At 40.8% G+C, this 21,817-nt stretch overlaps 1 protein-coding gene and 1 long non-coding RNA gene across 2 annotated transcripts in view; both read right to left on the bottom strand.

The window, feature by feature from the left end:
* LOC100340719 (guanine nucleotide-binding protein G(q) subunit alpha) overlaps positions 1–21,817 on the bottom strand; it is a 314,873-nt gene that overhangs the window by 52,025 nt on the left and 241,031 nt on the right. Inside the window, exons 4-5 of the mRNA XM_051858885.2 lie at positions 20,874–21,002; positions 18,295–18,424 (exon numbers count right to left, since the gene is read on the bottom strand). Coding sequence (XP_051714845.1) covers positions 18,295–18,424; positions 20,874–21,002 — 259 coding nt within the window. The remainder of the gene's footprint in view (positions 1–18,294; positions 18,425–20,873; positions 21,003–21,817) is intronic.
* Positions 1,031–6,519, bottom strand: LOC138844058 (uncharacterized). The gene is made up of 2 exons (XR_011379451.1): positions 5,659–6,519; positions 1,031–5,265 (listed from the first exon to the last, which is right to left on the bottom strand). It is a non-coding gene; the product is annotated as an uncharacterized lncRNA (long non-coding RNA).

Below are 21,817 nucleotides of genomic sequence, written 5' to 3'. Positions count from 1 at the left end.
TAGTAGCTTGCTCATTCATTTACAATAAGCCCAATGCCTGGAGTATTTGTGGAAAAACAGGTAAAGGCTTCATTTTTCCATCCTAAGACCTAAAAAATAATCTCAACCAAAACCAGAAACCAGAGACCCAAGGCTGCCAGACTCAAAGGAAAAAAAAAAACAAAACAAAACAGGGAGCTTATTATTAGGGTCAACAACAGGCCTTTGTCAGGAAAGCTCGCCTCTCCCTGATGTTTTTTCATTACCGCCTTTCCCTTTGGAAGCAGCTCTACTTCTGTGGGAGCGAGCATCTGAAATTCTGACTCATGAATCATGTAGCCGGATGGCTTACACTGCCTTCAACTGCAGCTCCAACATTGTAAGAGCTTTTCCTCCTAGTATGACAAGTCCCAGAGCAAGACCTTGGGCAAGAATTCCAAGCTCAGTGGGAGAGGAACTGAACAGTACCAACTTCTGATCATTGTAGTGCATGCACAATTTAAAGAAAAGTTCATATGTTTTGTATTGTACCAAAGGGATGCTTACTGAACACTGGGTAATATGGAAATTCAATGACAAAGCAAACATAAAAATGTTTTAAGACTTTTTTCAGACATGAAAAACAAAACATGATTTCATTCTTCCCCAGCTTTTACTTAGTGGGTTTGGGGGTGGGGCATGGGTGGTTTTATCTGTGATTCCAGTTTAGTGGGTGACTCTCGATGAGAAGAGGGGGAAGTACTGGCACTATGAACACCAGTTCAAGACACATAACATGAGTGCAAGCCCTCTGTCTTTTCCCTTTCAGTAACGTGACTGCCTGTGTAACACATATGGGATCAACAGGCAGTGGAGAAATATGGCACATATCAAACAGCAAGTCTGAGCTGCCCCAGCCCCAGTGAGTAGTTCCTGAGCGTCCTTACTGGGCACATCAGCCTGGTACTACCAGGGAAGGGAGCTGCTAACTACAGTATATAGTAACATGCCACCAGGTAGGTACACAGAAAGAGCACAGTTAGTGCCATTAAAATACTGATTTATTTACTTATTTGTTTTATTTGAAAGGCAGAGACAGAGAGGTCTTCTGTCTGTTGTTTCACTCCCCAAATGCTTGCAGCAGCTGGGATGGGCCCAGCGAAGTCAGGAGTGTGAATTCCATCTGGGTCTTCCATGTGGGAGGGAGAGACTCCCACTACCCTAAACAACCTTCTGCCACCTCACAGAGGGTACATTAGCAGAAGACTGGAATCTGGAGCAAAGCAGGACTTGACTTAGGCACTCCAATAGAGGATATGGGCATCACAAATACTATACCAAACACCCATAGTGTCACTTTTTAAAAGAAAATTAAAATGAAGCGGCATCAGGTAAAACTAAGTGTAATAGAGAATGAAAAATACATTCTTCTTGTTAGTGTCAGGCTCCCTGTGAGCACTGGTAAGAGCTAAGGATGCCCACAGCTCTCTGGGTGTGGGGAAATACGACTCTGACTACCAGCCTCCCAGGTTAGCGGGCAGGACCAGCTACATAATTTGCAGGGCCAACTGCAAAATGAAAACACAGTGCCCTTGTTTGAAAAGCACTAATATGGTGAGAAAGAGCGGAGTTAAACCAAGCATGGGGCCCTGTGATGACAAAAGGCTGCCACCCGTGAGGCTGGCTCTGCTCGTGCAGGGGACTTTGTATGTGAAAATGAACAAGCTGAGCTGAATTTATGGCTACGGCTTTTTCTGAAAGTAACTTTTACCTTAAACTGTGTCACAATAAGAGGGGTGGCAACTGCCCCTTGTACTTCCCAACCCCATTGCACCCTGTTGCCTGGGAGGTTGAGTGGCTAGTGATGTCCCACCTGTGGCTACACGCTACTCCACGCTCACTCTCCTTTCCAGTGCCCGCACTGGATCCTAGCAGTGGGCAGGCGACCTGCCACTGACTACAATTGTTCACTGTAGTGAACAGTGTGGTACAGTGAAGAGTTATGAACCTTAAAAATCATGACCCACATTAACTGACACGCTTTCTATTGTACCTAGTGTGCATGCATGCACACCCATACAAGTAAATATAATGGAAAAAAGAGTTTTGTGGAACGACAATTCTCCTGACTGTTATCACTCTCCTTGAACTTTTCTTCCTAGGTCCCCAGTCTGCTGGAAATACAATCTGACTCTGACCACTGGGCCAACTTTAACTTACACTGAGGAAATCCCAGCACTGCGTTACCCATCCCCAGGGTTGGGGTGGAATAGAACTCCCCCTTTCTTCCTGGGCTGCTAGGCTGAGGAAATGTGATCCAGGACAGTCTGAATGAAGGGGAGAGAGAGGGGGAGAGAGAGAAGGAAATAGAGAGAGATAGATAGGGGGAGAGAGAGAGAGACTGACTGACTCCTAACCAAACTCCGAGTTCAAGGAACAGCCAGAGCAGCTTTGCCCAGTTCTCCCTGGTTATATCAGCCACTGTGAGCTTCATGGAGTATTAACCATTTTTGTCTTCTCTGAACCACAAAGTTATGACCACTTACAAACACTACCGTGAACCAAACATGTGAACAGGCAATAAATACGTGTTATAAATATCAGCAGCTGTATCCTAAAAGCCAGATTTTGTTCAGTCCTCCTTTTCTGCATTTTTAAATCTCTTTTTCCCCTGTGACAAGAATTTTTCTTAAACAAAAATTTACACCCCCCCTTTGACATTTATATAAATAACACTTTCCCTTGTATTTCTTCTTGAACAAATAATGATTAGGTCTATTTTTCTGCCTGTAAGGCATAAATCTCAAACTGAAGGTTCTCTTAAGAATGAATTAGCAGTGGGTGTTGATGTTTAGAAAGTCTGTAACAGCACTTCTTTCACCAGCAAAATTACTTAATATGAACTATTATTTACTGAATGCCTAGGAAGGTTATGTTATCTATTTTAACAATTTTCAAGACAAATAACATCTTCATATTTTATGTTAAAAGAGAGACACAGAGACGTAACTTGCTCAAGGTTACCTAGCCTGAAGTGGGTGGAGCTGCAAGCCAAGCCAGGGTGGGCTGTCTCTGCCCCCTCCTGCTGCTACTTCTCCACAGACTGCCACGGGTGGCACATAAGCTACCGCATGTCTCCCAGAAGAAATCTCTATTTTTGGATTCTTTGTGTAAAGTGACAATTCATAGTACATTAATCGTCAATTCAAAAAGAATACGGCTTTTATTCACAGGTTCACGTATGGAAGCATGTTGGGGATGTTAACCATAGCAGATTTAACAGAAGCAGTGTAAGATATCTGGAGAAAGGCAGTTACATCACCCATGCCCCTAAACCTTAATCTGGTCTTGCTGAAGAACATCTCAAGTGTCCTATTCAATGTAATTATTCTCAATATCCAGCCTGGGGTTCTACTCAGTGTGTGATTTTTCTGCAGAAAAACAAAGCTACAGATCATGATTTTAAGTTTTATATAATATAGCTCACTGCTAAAGACAGATCTTGCTTTTCTTAAAAAAAGAAAAAAAAAAAGAGAGAGAGAGAGCGAATCAGATGGTACTCAAGAAAGACCCCAGCTGGGTAAATCTGGCTAGGAAAGTGGTCGAGATTCCTCTGGATTTGGGCCCACGGATTTCTTATTTGATCATCTGCAATGTAGAGCTTTTATTTATTTCGAGCTTCAAATTCTCTGCATTTGCTCCAAGTAAGATGAACAAACAAGTGTTGAGATAAATCTTGGTCTCATAAAAATGTCTCTCTTATTTCAACGAACGCCTTAATTTGTGGTATTTCTAAATGCTGTCTCCATTTTGAAAACATTTTCAGCAAACTGACAGGAGTGGATGCCTTCTGATACTGCTAAGCGCCTTTGCCTGGACAGTGCACTTGCGTCTCCACTCACTTCTCTCTCCATCTTACCCTTCTGAAAGCCCTTGGGGGGAAAAAAGCCTAAAAAACTCATTTTCATTTAACCAGATCTGAATTGTTAAATTTTTCAAAGATGTCTTAATTTAATTTTAAAAATAGCTATAATTTCTTTATAATAAAAACTTCTTCATAATAAAAAATTATCTTTTGTGGAGATTATCTCTGAATAATCCCTGCTAACAGTTTCAATTTAACTTTCCAAATATTTTTGTATGCATCTGTAATAAAAAGATGCATACTGAAACACATGCTACTTTGATGTAATTTTTAATGAACATATTATGAACAACCTTCTGATATTAATTATACTCTAAACTGTCATTTTTAGTATCAGCACAGTACTTTATTTTCTAGGTATAGTCGATTTTTAAATTAATCTCCTATTAGATAATTTAGTGTGTTCAGTTATTCACAATTATAAAAATGTCCTCTCTGAGACATGTAACCTATTAAAACAATTAGCATAACATTCCTTACAGTGAAATTATGGGATTACAGGGTAGGAACACCTCAAAGCATTCGCATATGCCATCCTACTGGCACAGTATACCAATTTATCCTCCTATAAAAGCATCTTCAGTTTGCCATAAGCCCTTTTCTAATATTTGCCATTCTAATGGGTAAAAGCATTCTTTCACATAGCAGCTGTATATCCATGATTATGATATGCTCAGATTTACCTTTAACATTTAATCTAGAGGTGCATTTAGGAAATGATGAGAAGGGTTCTCTAAAAAATGCCCCTTGAACAAATGTAATGAGAACCCAGGAAAAAACTGCCAACTTTTCCAGATTCCGGGAAATTAACCACAGGCTTGCAACAGCCAAAAGAGCATTTATTCAAGCAAAATGGCTGAGTCTGGCTGAGAACTGCTTTTTTTTTGTGGCATTTTTAGCTTGTGCTATTCCCATACTACTCTTCCAGCTCTGTAGTAGGCTTGAAAATCAACAGCCTCCCAGCAACAGTAGCTGTGACAACCACCAGCGATAATACTAAATGTAAATGAACCAAACATGCCAATCAACAGGCAGGGACTGGCAATATGGATTAAAAAACATGAACAAGCTGTATGCTGGGTATAAAATAATACTTTAGATTCAGAAACACAACTGAGTTGAAAGAAAAAAGACATAAAAAGACTCCATATAAACAGCAGCCGAGAGAGCTAGGCAAGTAACAAAATAGACTTCAAGACAAAAATCATGAGTGGAGCCAAAAAGGCATAGCTATAATGATAAAGGTTAACTCAATCAAGTATAACAATTGCACACTTGCAGTAACAATATATACACCAAGCAACAGAGTACCAAAATATGTGAAGCAAGAACTGACAAAACTAAAGGAAGAAATAGTCAACAATAGTTTAAGACTTCAACACCTTACTTTCTTTTTTTTTTTTTTTTTTTTTTTTTTTTTTTTTTTTTTTTTTTTTTTTTTTTTTTTGACAGGCAGAGTGGACAGTGAGAGAGAGAGACAGAGAGAAAGGTCTTCCTTTGCCGTTGGTTCACCCTCCAATGGCCGCCGCTGCAGCCGGCGCACCGCGCTGATCCTGGCAGGAGCCAGGAGCCAGGTGCTTTTCCTGGTCTCCCATGGGGTGCAGGGCCCAAGCACCTGGGCCATCCTCCACTGCACTCCCTGGCCATAGCAGAGAGCTGGCCTGGAAGAGGGGCAACCGGGACAGAATCCGGCGCCCCAACCGGGACTAGAACCCGGTGTGCCGGCGCCGCAAGGTGGAGGATTAGCCTATTGAGCCACGGCGCCGGCTCAACACCTTACTTTCAATAATGGATACAAGGAGATATCAAAACAACAAACAAAAAGACTAGAAAAAACACTAAAAATCAACTATAACTGACACACATCAACAGAACACTACTAAACAATAGCAGGATACACATTTTGTGTTCAGTTTTCCCCAAATTTATATGTACAGTCAACATCACCCCTATCAAATTTCATCTTTTACAAAGAAACTGGTAAGCTCAGCTTACAGTTTATGTGGAAAATTAACAGACTTATATTCAAAACAGTCTTGAAAAAGAAGTGAAAAACACTTCCTGATGTCAAAGCACTACAAACCTACAACAACCAAGACAGTGTGGAAGTGACTTAAATCTACACGCACACCAATGGGATGGAACCGAGAATGTAGGAATCGACCTTCCTGCTCACAGTCAACTGATTTGCAACAGGGATACCAAAGCAGTTCAAAATGAGGAGAGAATAATCTTTCAACAAATGGCTCTAGAGTAACTGGAAATTCACATGAAAAATAAAACTGGGCTTTTTACTCTTATACACATGTAAAAACTAACAAAAAATGAATCATATACTAAAACAAATGAGCTAAAACTATAAAAGTCTTAGGAGAAAAAATTTTTTCCTAATTTTGGATTAGACAAGTGTCTTAGACATGCTATCTGAAGAAAAAGAAACCAAATCTTTGTGCTTCAAAGGAAACTATAAAGAAAAGTTAAAAACCCACGAAATAGGAGAACATATTTTCAAATCATATTTCTGACAAGAGTATAGAATCCAGTATTTATTTTTTTATTTTTGACAGGCAGAGTGGACAGAGAGAGAGAGAGAGAGAGAGAGAGAAAGGTCTTCCTTTTGCCGTTGGTTCACCCTCCAATGGCCGCCACGGCTGGCACACTGCGGCTGGCGCACCGCGCTGATCTGAAGGCAGGAGCCAAGTGCTTCTTCTGGTCTCCCATGGGGTGCAGGGCCCAAGCACTTGGGCCATCCTCCACTGCACTCCCTGGCCACAGCAGAGAACTGGCCTGGAAGAGGGGCAACCGGGAAAGAATCCGGCCCCCCCCCCCCCCCGACCAGGACTAGAGAATCCAGTATTTATAAAGAACATTTACAACTCAATAAAAAGATAAGTATGTTAAAAAAAAATAGGCAAAAGATATATATGGACAATTCTCCAAAGACAGGCAATGTAAGCAGCGAGATGGAAATTCTGCAGAGGAATGAAAAGCAAATGATAGAGACGAAAACGACCAGGAGAGAAATAAAGGGCGCCTTTTATAAGTGGACTGGACACAGTTGAGGGAAGAATTGTTAAGTTAAAAAATATAAAGAGGGCCAGCGCAGCGGCTCACTAGGCTAATCCTCCGCCTTGTGGCGCCGGCACACCGGGTTCTAGTCCCGGTCGGGGTGCCGGATTCTGTCCCAGTTGCCCCTCTTCCAGGCCAGCTCTCTGCTGTGGCCCGGGAGTGCAGTGGAGGATGGCCCAAGTGCTTGGGCCCTGCACCCCATGGGAGACCAGGAAAAGCACCTGGCTCCTGCCATCGGATCAGCGCGGTGCGCCGGCCTCAGCGCGCCAGCCGCGGCGGCCATTGGAGGGTGAACCAACGGCAAAAGGAAGACCTTTCTCTCTCTCTCTCTCTCTCTCTCACTGTCCACTCTTCCTGTCAAAAATAAATAAACAAATAAATAAAGAACTGCTAAGACTGAAAATATCCCAGCAGAAACTTCCAGAAGAGAAAAGCAAAGAGAAAAAAGACTAGGGTTGACAGGGAAAGAGAATAGTATGGAAGAATCCTGAGACAGACACAAAGCTTTAAGATGTGCAGCGAGGGTGCAGGAAGGAAAAACAAGAGAGAAACAGGAGAAATATTTGAAGCAATAACGACTGAGAATTTCTTCAAGCTACTATCAGGTATCAAACCACAAATTGAGGAAGTTTTAGCGACAGCAAGCAGGACAAATGACATGCCCTGCCCCCAAATAAATACACCTGTGCATATTATATTCAAACTGCAGAAAATCCAAGAAGAAATCCTGAACTAAGATAAATAGAAAAACTTAGCTACAGAGGTCCAAAGATAAAGGACCAAGAGCAACCCAGAAAACTCTGAATTACAAGAAAATACATAGATTTGATCTACTATATATTATTTGTACAATTAGTGATTTGGACATATTTATATTGGTCCAATAGCAGTAAGGCAGACAAACCAGCCAGCCTACAGAAAGATTCACGCTTACATTGAGACTTGACACCTGTCATGTATTTCATTAATATCAACCGGACAATCACCATCAGAAGAGTTAACAAAACAAAACTCATCTGGTTAAAGGATTCAGAGAGATAGAGGGTACCACAGGCTTATTTGGCCAGCAAGTGGGAGAAAGGGGTCCTGGAAAGTGAGCCCGTATTGGGGTAATTTTCAGAGAGAGAGAGAGGGTACCAAAGGATTACTAGGCCAGCATCTGGGAGGCAGGGGTCATGGAAAGTGAGTCCATATTAGGGTAATTTTCCTTATGGAGGTATCTGCTGATTCTGGAGGCAGCAGCTGTGAAGCCGAGGGGCTGGGCTTCTGGAGAAACATCTCTGCTTTGCTCAAGGGCTATGCAGTAGGAAGGAGGGTACATCCAAGTAAACAGGCACATGGAAGGAAAACAGCTCTGCTCCCCAGCCACCAGAGGGGCCATACTAAGGGTTAGCAAAGACACAAAGGGACAGCTGGTGCCGCGGCTCACTAGGCTAATCATCCGCCTGTGGCGCCGGTACCCTGGGTTCTAGTCCCGGTTGGGGTGCCGGATTCTGTCCCGGTTGCTCCTCTTCCAGGCCAGCTCTCTGCCGTGGCCTGGGGAAGGCAGTGGAGGATGGCCCAAGTGCTTGGGCCCTGCACCCGCATGGGAGACCAAGAGGAAGCACTTGGCTCCTGCCTTTGGATCGGCGCAGTGCGCTGGCCGTAGTGACCATTTTGGGGGTGAACCAACGGAAGGAAGACTCTCTCTCTCATTGTCTAACTCTGCCTGTCAAAAAAAAGATACAAAGGGACAGAAATGTGTGATGTTGCTAGCAGGAATGCCCAGTGTGCATTTTGGAATCTAACAGATGTCAAAAGTCTTGATAAAATTCTGCCTTTCTTTTTTTTTCTGAAAAAAATTTTTTTTGACAGGCAGAGTGGACAGTGAGAGAGAGAGACAGAGAGAAAGGTCTTCCTTTGCCGTTGGTTCAGCCTCCAATGGCCCCGAGGCCGGTGTACTGCGCTGATCCGAAGCCAGCAGCCAGGTGCTTATCCTGGTCTCCCATGGGTTGCAGGGCCCAAGCACTTGGGCCATCCTCCACTGCACTCCCTGGCCACAGCAGAGAGCTGGCCTGGAAGAGGGGCAACCGGGACAGAATCCGGCACCCCGACTGGGACTAGAACCCGGTGTGCCGGCGCCGCAAGGCAGAGGATTAGCCTAGTGAGCCGCGGCGCCGGCTCTACCTTTCCTTAAAATAAATAAATAAATAAATAAATATTTATTTACTTATTGGAAAGGCAGACAGAGAAAAGGATAGAGACAAAGAGAAAGAGATCTCCTATCCACTGGTTCACTTCCCAAATGCCTGCAACAGCCAGCCAAGAGCCAGAAACCCATCCTGATCTCTGATGCGGGTGGCACTTGGGTCATCTTCTGCTGCCTTCTAAGGAGCATTAGCATGGAACTGGATAGGAAGCAGGGCGGCCAGGACTCAGACTGGCATCTAATATGGGATGCCAGTGTCATGTGTGGCACCTTAACTCCCTGTGCTACAACATCAGCTTCACGTTCTACTTCTTAACAGGAGTATTAGATACACAGCTGATGTTTGTTCAGTGATAAATCACTGTGCTGTACGTCTTTCATTTGTGCACTTTTCTGTATGCATACCTATATGCCCCTTAATTAAAAAGGTAAATAAGAATTAGTACAGAAAAGATGGCTGCAGTTGCTGTTCAATACTAATGCTGAGACAAGTGAACAGAAACATGGCATGGAAGTAGTAAATCCTCACTTCCACACATAAAAATAAATCCTTAGTGCAAACAAAGCCTTTGAAAATAAAAATTTTTTAAGATTTGATTTATTTATTTGAGAGGTAGGATTACAGAAAGTGAGAGGGAAAGACAGAAAGGAAAGATCTTCCATCCACTGGTTGACTCCCCAGATGGCCACAGTGCCGATAGAATTCAGGAGCTTCTTCCAGGTCTCCCATGCGGGTACAGGGCCCAAGTGTCTGGACCATCTTCTACTGCTTTCGCAGGCCATAGCAGAGAGCTGGATCAGAAGAGGAGCAGCCGGGATTAGAACCGGCACCCACGTGGGATATCAGCACTGCAGGCGGAAGATGAACCTACTGAGCCACAGCTTGGGCCCCAAATCTTTTAACTTTTAATAGAAAAGAAGGTGAATTTTCCTATTCTTGGGAAAGATAAAGAATTTTTAAAATATGAAAATCCAACCAATTAAGGATGAGTGACTTGATCACATTAAATTAAAGCCCTTCTGTAAAATACACAAAACTAAAAGACAAACCATATGCCCTCACAGATGACAGCTTCTGTATGAGTCTGTCAGGCAGCAATTTCCAGAATATATTGTAAGTCACACATGTATCAGTAACAAAGAACCAATTCCACATGGTGTGGGGCGAAGGGGAGGCCAGGCAGGGACAGGAACAGGTAATCCGCATTACAAACAGCCTCCCTGCTGTGACTCACAGCGGGGCACAGTCACATAACAGAACAGTATGGTGGCTTCAGTAAAATCAGTCATGGGCAGCCACATGAAAAAAACCTCAAGAACAATGCTGAGTGAATTAAGCAAATTGCAAAATGAATCCATTTAAATAAAATCTGCAATCACATATAACATTTAGAGCCCAATGTGACGCACTGCTTGCTGACACAGGAACATGTAGTAAAAAAATCAATGTGTCTAGGGAGGATACATGTCAATTTGAGACAGAGGCTTTTTTTGGGCAGGGAGAGCTCCATCCAAGTCTTTAACCATCTTATCCTTTTGTTTCCGTGAAAATAAAGATTCGAAGCAGGTTTGTCAAATCCTTAAGTTCTCTCTCGTTTTCTATTCTCCCGTTTCACAGAAATGGTTTACAAAAACAGAAGGAAACAAAAGCCACCTTCCTTGATGGTCTCAGCTTTATCTGACACCCACTACAATACCACAGGGCATGGGCACATCACAGACATGGCTACAGCCTGACCCACACTGAAGGAAGCTTTAGGAATGCCCCCTTTGCATCCTCACGCTTGGTGCCCTGGAGGTTATTATATCCTGGATCCAGCTGTCTCTCTCACGTGGCAGCTCCTCAGGCAGTTGGATGAGAAATCCTTGGGACTCCACAGCAGGAGACGCTAATTTGAGTAATGACTCTTTGTTTTCATGATGAGGACACTCAATCTTGTGACAGACCACGACTACCTCTTCTCATTGGTTGCTAACACATGCTTGACTAAACTTGTAGGCTACCACCAGGAAAGTGACAGGACTGTGTAATTTGCATTTACTTCTTTTATTCACAATCTTTGCTATTTATATAAGGTGAACAAATTTCATGTATTTCATACATACAGGTCTGGAAGCACAGTGATACTTCCCATCCTCCTTCCTTCCTCCCTTCTTAACCTGCTGTGCTACAATGCTGGCCCATCTCCTTCTTCCCTTATTCACTCTTCTAAGTTTTACAATGACATACCTTCAGCCTATTTTAAAATCATAAGATCGACCGTCTGCTAAATAAAGAACTAAAAAAAAGCAGGAAGAAAAAACACTGATTTCAATTCTTAACTTCACCCTCAATCTGTACTGTCCCTTCATCCAGATTTTCACATGATTTATGCTACCATGTGTATGCTAATATAGTCAGACATACAGTAGCATACCACCAAAAAGGGGACTCTTTATCTGTTGTATTATAATACACCTTACAATTCCTACACATCAAAAGATACCATGAAGAGAATACATGGTAAGCTACGAAGACGAAGACAGGTGTTTTGTAATACACATGACGGAAAGCTCAGATCCACAGAACACAAGGAAGTCCTTTAAATCAGTAAGGAAAATGCAGATAACTCAAAGAAAACAAGGGTCATAGTTGGTAAATGGCAGAGCTAAAATTCTCAATTTGAAGTCTTACATTATTTTACCTTTTTATTTTTTAAAAAAAGCCCTATTGTTTTACTTATTATTTGTAATACTAACACCCAGCAACAATGACAATCACTGTGTATACTTTGGTCTTAAAACCTTCCAAATTAGTTTCTGGGTGAAGGAGGGGGTGAATAAACTATTCTATAATAACTGTATATATGTAATTAATTAGTTGTGGTTACAGATATCAGATGAAGCTAATTATACTATTCCACAATCTGCTTTTTTTCATATAACATAATTTATCTTTTTTAAAAAAAACTCCCTGGGGCCAGTGTTGTGGCACAGTGGGTTAAAGCCTTGGACTGCAGCACTGGCGTTCCATGTAAACACCAATAGGAGTCCCTGCAGTGTGGCTTCTGATCCAGCTCCCTGATAGTGCACCTTGGAACGTAGTGCAAGATGGCCTGAGTGCTTGGGCCCCTGCACCCATGTGGTAGACCAGGAAGAAGCTCCTGGCTTCAAATCAGCTCAGCTCTAGCCACTGCAGCCATCTGGGGAGTGAACTAGTGGATGGAAGACCTTTCTAACTCTGTCTTTTAAATAAATAAAATAAATATTTTAAAAAATAAAAAAAAATAAATTAAAAAACCTTATTACATAGATTATACTGGAATGAGTACAGATTTTTTTTATTTCAAATTTACATTTATACTCAAAATGCCCATATGTGCGTTTCCCTCTCCTGATCAGCATGAGGTTCTGATTTCTGGTTCGAACTCATAAATGGTCACAAAACTCCCCTCCAACACAAGAGAAGCAAGAACAGCGAAGGGGAAGATAAAGTGAAGAGGAGACAGAAAAGCCAGGGAACGCAAGGAACGGGAGGAGGAGGATCAAAAAGGGACAAGCAGCTGGGAACTAACAGAGCAGTGGGGAAGTGGGAAGTTAAATATAAAAGTTGAGTGTCTTTCAGGAATGTCCTTGTTAATCCAGGTCATGAATCGAAGCCAAGTGTACCAAGGGCAACATTTGATTAGAGCTGATACAAGTTTCCTTTAGATCTCACATTTGGAGTTTGAATGTTTTCTCCTTAATCTTCAGTCTGTACCTCTCACTCCCTAGGCTGAAGGCTATCTGAAGCAAACTCCCAGAAGCTTGCTCTGAGTTTCTAAAGCAGAATAAAATACATGTTTCACACGTCTAAAGAAAATGTGCAGACTTCGGTTGCAATTGAATAACTTCAATATGGCTTTATTTTAAAATCTAGTAGAGAAGTATTCAAAAGAAATGCATATTTTATATGATTTGTTTTTAAGATGGTTCAGAATCAAATAGGCTACAACAGAATCTCTGCCCCACCAGCAAAGGATCTCCGACTGGTTAGTGCACTTTATCTTCTGGGACACGGAGAGGTGGGCAGAGCAGAGGCATTTCAGTTCCTTCTGGAAGGCAGGGCTTCCACTCCGTTCCCATGCTCCTGCTCCTGACAGCTGCTCCTGCTTTTATTCTGAGTTTGCTTCCAGAAGACATTGTGAGGGAGGGGAAAGAAAGCAGTTCTAGAAGGGCAGGATCTGGCCTTAGAAGACTTGGCCATGGACTTTAATCTCTCCATTTTCTTACCCTCATGGCTGAAACACACACCAGCAAACCTCAAGCACACCCCAACACAGAGAAGTAAACTGTTAGATTTAATGAGTCATGAATTTAGCAAGTTTTGAACAGGTAGAATGTGCTAAGGAATTACAAATGTCTTCTCTTCCGTCTCTCTCCTTTTACTTTACCTACCTCGGTGAAAGAAAGGCAGGTGGTGGTTGGGGGACTACCTTGTTATTTTAATAAAACAGGTATCATAATTCATCTACATCTTGGCCACTACAAGAGGATTAATACATTCAAAATTCATATTTATATAAGGGGAAGAAAAAAAAAAGGTTCAGACTTAGAGATTCTATAAAGAGCCTGGTGTAGTAATACAGACCCTCAAACTGCCTGAGAATGTGTTTTTGTATCAGTGCTCAAACGTTCTTGAAAGAGACAAGAAAAATAAAGACTAAGGGAGAGTGCTTGGAGTACCTGTGTTACATGGATGTCTTACTGTGTGCTCTGGGCTTCTAGGGGTAGGTGAAGGGACCGCAGAATAGCTGGCTGGGCTGCTGCAGTGTCCCCACAGGGAGAAAACAGACAGCAGAGGAAACACTAGCAAACCCAGCTCTACAAAGTCAGATAGTTCCGGCTCACTACTGGATAATGTATTTCCTTCTTTGGAGAAGAAAAAAAAAATAAAAGAAATTCATTCCCCCCAAAATAGTAAGGCTGAGGATCTAGACAAAAGCAGAATGAGGTAAAACGATGAAGATTAATAAGTAGAGTTTTATAAATATTAAAAGCAAAAGCAATGATCTCAAACAGTCTCTCAGCTGCTGTTGCTGTGGTCTGCAATGCATTTCCTACAGTTCCTGGGACAGAAAGGAGGCTGCCAGAATCCATCCCTAGGCTCTTCTCACAAATGTATATGCATGGAGGCACAGCAAAGTCTGCTTTGGATTACAGTTAGGAACATCAGATTTCAAAACCAGGAACAAAATGTTTCAGGAATTTATTTCAGTTTTGTCTCACCAGAATCAGAAAATTTAGCAAAACTAGAACTCTATATAGTTTATTTTTCCTCAGTGATTTAAAAAGTTGGGAGAGGCAATGACATTTTCAGATATCAGTAAAACTGACCAAAAAAGGATCATGTGACTACATCCCGATATTAAAAAAAAAATTTAAACTTATTTATTTATTTATCTGAGAGGCAGAGAGGTAGGGGAGGGGCGGAGTTGTGGAAGAGAAGGAAAGCTATCTGATCTGCTGGTTCACTCCCCAGATGCCTGACATTAGCAGGACGTCAGCTTCAAGAGCCAGAGCCAAGCACTTTGAAGTGGGCCCATGCATCTTACACTACATCTGAACCACGCAGCCAAATGCCTTCTGCCACACCCATTTTTGACAGTGTTTTCTAACTAGCAACAGTGATTGACAGATATTGCCAACACAGGGGAAGAAACTAGGAAGCTGCTCCAATGCTACCATCAGACTTGAACTGGAGATCTGAGAAAATGTCACATAATTTGATTTTTATCTCTCAGAACTGCAACATCAGCTTCTAAAGTATGCACAAGTGATAAGGGAGTCCTAATGAAAAACAGATTGTTTTTTAATTTTAGCCTGTAATTAGTCAAAGTAGCATAATGTATCATGGTAGGAATCAAAGGGACTGGGAAAATACTTTTAGGCACACTTAGTATCGTACATTGTATGGTAACTTACTAAGAAAATTTTAATTTTGAAATCTGATAATCACAACAATGTCATTTTATTGTAATTAATAAACCTTTATATAAACATAGGATCTGTACTAACAATGTCAAGTGAAAATAGAATAAATGATCTATAATGTCTAGACAACTGAAGAACAGGATTTACATGCTAGAACTGTCTGAGGACTTACCTATGAAATATACTTCATTTTCTATATTGCTCACTGTAAAGTGGTAAGTTGATTAGCACTAAGTGACAACATACATTTAGAGATATAATGCATTCAATCTCATTGCATGTAATTATGTCTTCTATGTTGCTGATAAATGTAAATTTTATTTTACTAGGTAGCAAACTAAATGATGACCTACAAAACAAAGGCTTTCTTTCCTCCATAGGCCTTATTCTGTCAAAAAGCATGTATCTTTTATAAGATCCTTTAGGGGAAAGCTATTTTTTTTTATCAGTTTAGATACCTTGGTTCCACACAGTAGGTAATCCCTCCAAATATTGTTTGCTTTGATCCAATATTCAAAGAAATCAGAAATGCTGTAATATCTCTGCTTCAAATTATGCACTATGTGCAAAGTACTATATTCGGTGATTATGTAGCAACAAACAGGCACAGATATTGATAAAGATATACAAAAAAGACCATGTAACTATATGTCAGCATTAAAAAATATCTGGGGGCAGCTGTTTAGCCTAATGGTTAAGATATTGATAAAGATGGCTTAATCACTGGAGTACAATGGCAAGTTCTAGCTCTCGACTCCAGTCTCCAGCTAATGCAGTGCCTGGGAGGCAGCAGGGATGGCTCAAGTATTTGACTTCCTGCTACCCACTACTACCTACATGGGAAACCTGTACTGAGTTTCTGGCTCCCAATCTTGGCCTGGTTGTTGCAGACATTTGGGGAAAAAAATGAGTAGATGGAGTTCTCTCTGTCTCCCAGAGACAATACACACACACACACACACACACACACACACATATGCATCCCATATTTTGGACAGTATTTCCTAATTACCAACAGTGATGGCTGTGGATAACACAGGTGAAGTAATTATATAGTGATATTATTATAGCTAACAGTCTGTTAGCAGTGGCCTAAGATATTTTGACACCTGGTAGCCATATTTTAGTATGCTTTTAGTCACTCTGCTTTACAGCTATAGGGGAAACTGGCTGAGAAATAAGCCACATTGCTAAAAAGAAGCTCACACATTTGCAAGCCTGGGAAGATTCTGAAATGTATGAACAGATAATTCTCAGCTAGGACATGAGATACTGGTTCATGAAGCTTCATCAATCCTACACACAAAGGAAATGCTATAGAGGACTGGATATTATTTCACTGGAAACATTAAGACCTACAGATAAGAAAGAATCGTATTATTTGCAACAAAATGGATGGGAATAGAGGACATTGTGAAGTAAGTCAGATGCAGAAAGACAAATACCACAAGTTCTTTCTCTTCTGCAAAAGCTAAGAAAAAGTATTTCTCAACTTAGGACAGCGATTGCTAGTGTCTGGACAACAGGAACCAACACAGTTAAACAGAAGTAGGAAGTTCTAGTGTCCCACAGCACGGTGGAGTGAATATAGTCCACAATCATCAATCATGTATTTTATGAATAATTAAAGAGGTGGAAATGTTAATTACCCTGATTTGTTCAGTTCATATCATGTACATTTATTGAAATACCATGCTTTATCCTATAAATATGTACCATCATTAAGGGTTTCTCAGAGAACTTAAAAAATAGTTTAAAGAGATGGAAATACCAACTAACCTGATCTGATCATTACAAGTTGTATATATGTATGGAATTAGTATACTGTATCCCATAAATATTTACAATTAAAATAACAGTAACAAAATAATTATGCAAAGCCGTAATACAAAGTGTTGTATTACTGTGTGTGATGATCAATTATATTTTTAATTGATTGATTTTTTAATTGATTTTAATTGAGTTATGCTAACCAGGTTATAGTCATATATGATGGTGATAAATAAGATTTTCAGATAAAATATTAATTTCTCATTTTAAACTTTAGTTTCCTAACTTAGAACTTGACCGCAGGCTTTATATCAAGTTTTGAGTTTTCTTTTTTTTTTTTTTTTGGTACATAACGAAATTGGGTAACCAAAATACATCTTTCATAAACATGGCATTACCTAAAATGATCTACATAAAAATAAAAATATTTAAAAGGGACTAAGAAGCCAAGAATTCTTACAGTATCAGAGTATTTTAATACGCCAGCTCTTATTTCAATCAGGTACTGGGGATACAGCGCCGCCTCCTCTATTTTCTACTGAAGCAGGAGGGTACTCATTAGTTACTATCGGCTTACCAGTGCGCAGTCTCGGGCTCTGACAGGTGCATCTACCAGCAGCGTCCTCTTTAGTCCCCCCCCCCCCACCCCGTGGGCTCACGCACAGGCGTGCGCGCACACACAGACACTGCTTCCTACACCCCTTCATTATCCTCCACAATCAGCCATGACTCATCAAGCCTTTACCACTTTCAAAATCCGTGTTTACACCTGTTAAGTTTCCCTGTCACGGGGAGGAGATCACAATAGTGAATCAGTGCCCCAGAAAGGCAGACTAAGGACGCCTCTCCAGTCACTCGCTGCTTACCCGAGACAACGTTACACAGCGGCCTATGGGGTTCTCTGAGCACACGGAGGCCATCCAACCAGGACGCGCCCTGGCTCCGCACCGAGGGCGTCTGCAGCCCAGCTGCAGTCACTCCCGGTTGCCATGAGAGGTTTTGAGCACTCTCCGGGACCCACCCATCCCACAAACAATGATTTAAACAAAACGAAAACAGAAAGAGGGTGACTCACTGCAACACTCCAAGTCCATCCTGGAGGAAGAAGGCTATAAAAATGATCTGTGATGATTAGCCTCGGGATGGCCATATGGTTTTTTTTCATTTTCAGAACTTGAGCATAATGTTAGAAGCATCACACGGGAGTTAACCATAACTGGACACGCAGACCTGCTCCTGCATCTGACCCCACTGTGGGTGTTATCACTTGGTTACACAGAGTTGTTTTTATGATATTGTAAAAATATCCTAAAATTAGTTGTTGACAAGGCAATGTAATCAAAACACAGTATTCCCCACATGCTACTTCCTATCATTTATTTGTTTGAGATAATAAAAATGATAATCCATGGCCTGGCCAAAGAGCACTTACCTCATTGTCTGACTCCACGAGAACTTGATCATATTCACTAAGCGCTACTAGAAACATGATAGAGGTGACGTTTTCAAAGCAGTGTATCCATTTTCTTCTCTCTGACCTTTGACCCCCTACATCGACCATTCTGCAAGGTTAACAACACTTGTATTAGTAGCACATAGAGAAACCTAGAAACAACGTATAGATAGCACTACTTATAAACTTAGGAAAAACATTATCTTGAAAGACAACAGTCCTCTAATTTCAAGCCAAATAATATTTATAGACTATCTATTAATTTTGTTATCCAACATTCATAGGCAAAACATTCTGGGTAATAAATCAATGTGGTTATTAGAAAGTTAAAGAAAATCCTTATCTATGCCAAGTAAATGATATTTTTTGTTAAAGAGACACTGGGGAGAGTCAGAAACAGATGAGTGTTATTTGTGTTAAACCTTGCTGGCAAGTATCAGATTCTTTCCCTACACAATCAGGACAAGTGTTTTCTGAGGATGGGTAGCTGCTGCTTTAGCTAAATGCACACAGAACCGCAGTGATCCTTCCCCAGCAGGGTGAGCATCTGGGGCTACACCCTGCTCCCAATACTGGTGACGATCTGGGACAGGTCTGCTGTGTCAAGTAACATGGGGTAATTAAGACGTTCACAACCCAACTGGCTAACCTGCTGCAGATGAAGCGGTGTATAAAACATCTAGATGTGACAAGGCACCACTCCAGTGCTGTCATCTGAACTATTTTCAAGAGTTTGTTCAGCGACCAACACGGACATCAATGAATCTGAGTAATAATGAATATATGAAAATATCTGGCAGTGCTTGGCACTGAACCAAGGCTTCCCCAAACTGTTGAATCCATATTTTGACTGAAGTGTACACAATCTTCAGAAGAGCAAAAGCAAGTGAGAGGTTGAGGCATAAAAGCTTTAGAGCTGGGCTCTTTAAGCATTTGTTGAAAACTGCAGCTCCTCCTGGTATTTTTCTACCTCCTAGCACTGAATCCAAACCAGGGATGCAAGGACTTCCAGTGACTGTTTCTAAAAGACTTCCTGACGCAGATGAGACATTTGAGGGGCAAAACAATGAACTCAGGGAGCTCTATGAACTATGGACATCAAAGCTGGAATTCTTAGGCCCTAAAAATATTAAAATTCTAGGTTTTCCCTAATGGCACTGTGTGAATAACATGCCACTTGTTTACATGAAATTCTCATTCCATGAAATCCTGCCACACTAGGCCCCACACAAGGCTGTTGATGGTGGCAGGAAATTATACTTCCAAGTCATTATTTTCACTGCAGTGGCAAAAAGATGTTCTTTAAAAGCTACTGCACAAAATATGGAAAAAATAAGATGTAACAGTGTCTGATTTCAGAACTCACTAATTGCCAAGAAATGAGGAGAACGAAACGCTCCAGGAAATGCTCTATGTTTTCTGAAAATATATGGTGATATGATTATAAGGGGAAAGAAATTTTTGTCTCAAACTAAACATCTCTAAATGTTATAAACTTAATACAGAATGCTGGTGGTACAAGGAATCCTGCAAACTGTCCAATGTGATCACTTTGTAAGATCTAAAACTGAGGGTCAGCAAGACTTCTAAAATGCACCCACTTTATGGCTATGTCACTTAAAGGGGTGCAAGGCCGTCAGATTCAATCACAGGTACAGAGACTATTGGAGTAACATACAGTGCTATGGCAAGGCATGATGTAAGGCCTGCTAATCACAGCCACGTGGCAGACTGACAGTTACATAACCCCAGTTTCATAAGCTGACATGGGAAGCATTCCTCTTCAATGGGACGGGCCCTCTCGAGGAATTCCACTCCCTACGCTCAGAGATAGATATATATTCACATGGCTTCATTTCTCAAAGCACCACATGGTCAGTGTTCTAACCAAAAATACAACTGGGTGATTGTGTAATAGAGATTAAATGAAAGCACAGAAATATTGTTTACTTCTTCTCATCTAGACAGAAAAATAAGGAACTTCTTGTGAAATACTACTAGACAGACCAGGAACAAGAGGAAATATATATTCAATCTATTTTGCTACATAAATTTAGACTAGATTAATTAGCACATTTTTAAAGTATCTCTGAATTTTTTTCAAGCAAATTATTTTTTATTGCAACTGAAAAATTCTGCATGGTTTCCAGAAAACACCAACATGAAAGCTCACAATAACAGATAATTCATATTATTGATAGGGTTATAAGATCAGTCATATCTTAAATAATTCCCAATTTATACCTATTTTCCTCATAAAGTACTTCCAAAACAGTTAGAATTAGGACTAATATTTGAGTAACTGTGATCAATCACTGGCAAACTAAGTTTTTGTTAATTAATTTCCTGATGACCTAAATTTCTTGAAATCAGAGACTTGCCAGTGCATCTCTCTTTTCCTTCCTCTTTCAGGAACATGGCATTTGTGTATCTAATGGCAATACTTCACAGAGGCTACATTGTTGTAAAGTCTACACATGATCTCAATACTCATTGGGTTCTATAAAGGTACTCAAGGCTTAAAAGCTGAGAAGCAGGTTTAGGGACCCAGTTACTACCTGAAAATGACACTCTGTAAGTCAAAGGGGTATTCGATGATCCCTGTGGTGGGGACTCGAACTCTAAGCACATCTTGTTGCGTAGGCAGGTAGGCAGGGTCGGCTACGCGGTCCAAGTCATTTAGATAGCTAGAGGAGGAGACACAATGAGAACGTTAGTGACACCATCACACATCTGTGGACACGGAAGGATCAGAAAACAGAAGAGTAGTTTGGGAGAAATAAAGTCAATGTTCGAATACTCAGAGGAAGGTAATCTACCTACGGATTTCCAACTTTCCATATTTCTCATTTCTTATCTCACATCAATTAAAGACCATACAAAAAGCAAAGAGATGGGGGGAAGAGAGAAATTCACATTAGTGTCCTATCCTCTATTCTTTGCTGTTGTTGCTGCAGGCCTGGTTGGTAAAGCAGGAGTTCAAAACAAATAGTTTTAGAATCATTTATACAGATTTGATTGGGATAAATAAATAACAGAGTTGCACATAAGGCCAGGATGTTTTTCTTGTTTGCTTTGTTTTGTTAAAAAAAAAAATCAGTACTTTTCCTGGAATGAATTTTCTTACTCCCCTAGGAGAGACAGCAGGATGCCATAATCTGAATTCTGTCCAAAGCCTGGGTCATTTGTGATTAATGTGAAGTCACAGAATTTCTAGCTATTACACTAATAACAGCTAAGATAAAAGCATCAATGTGTAGAGTCATCACATCTCAACTTTGAATGTATCTGTTTATATGATACTCTTCCATTCCTTAAGATAAAACTTACTTTTAAATAGCTTTAGACTCACAGGAAGTTGTAAAACTATTAGATAGAATTCTCTGGCACCCTTCAAACTATCTTCCCCTATTTATAACATCTAATATAACTATAGAACATCAATATTAAAACCAAGAAACTGACATTGAGACAATACTATTTGTCAAATACAGACCTTATT

Source organism: Oryctolagus cuniculus, chromosome 1 (assembly GCF_964237555.1).
Source record: "Oryctolagus cuniculus chromosome 1, mOryCun1.1, whole genome shotgun sequence".
Classification (NCBI taxonomy): Eukaryota; Metazoa; Chordata; class Mammalia; order Lagomorpha; family Leporidae; genus Oryctolagus; species Oryctolagus cuniculus.
The sequence above is the reverse complement of the archived record's forward strand: the minus strand, read 5'-3'. Positions and strand labels throughout refer to the sequence as shown.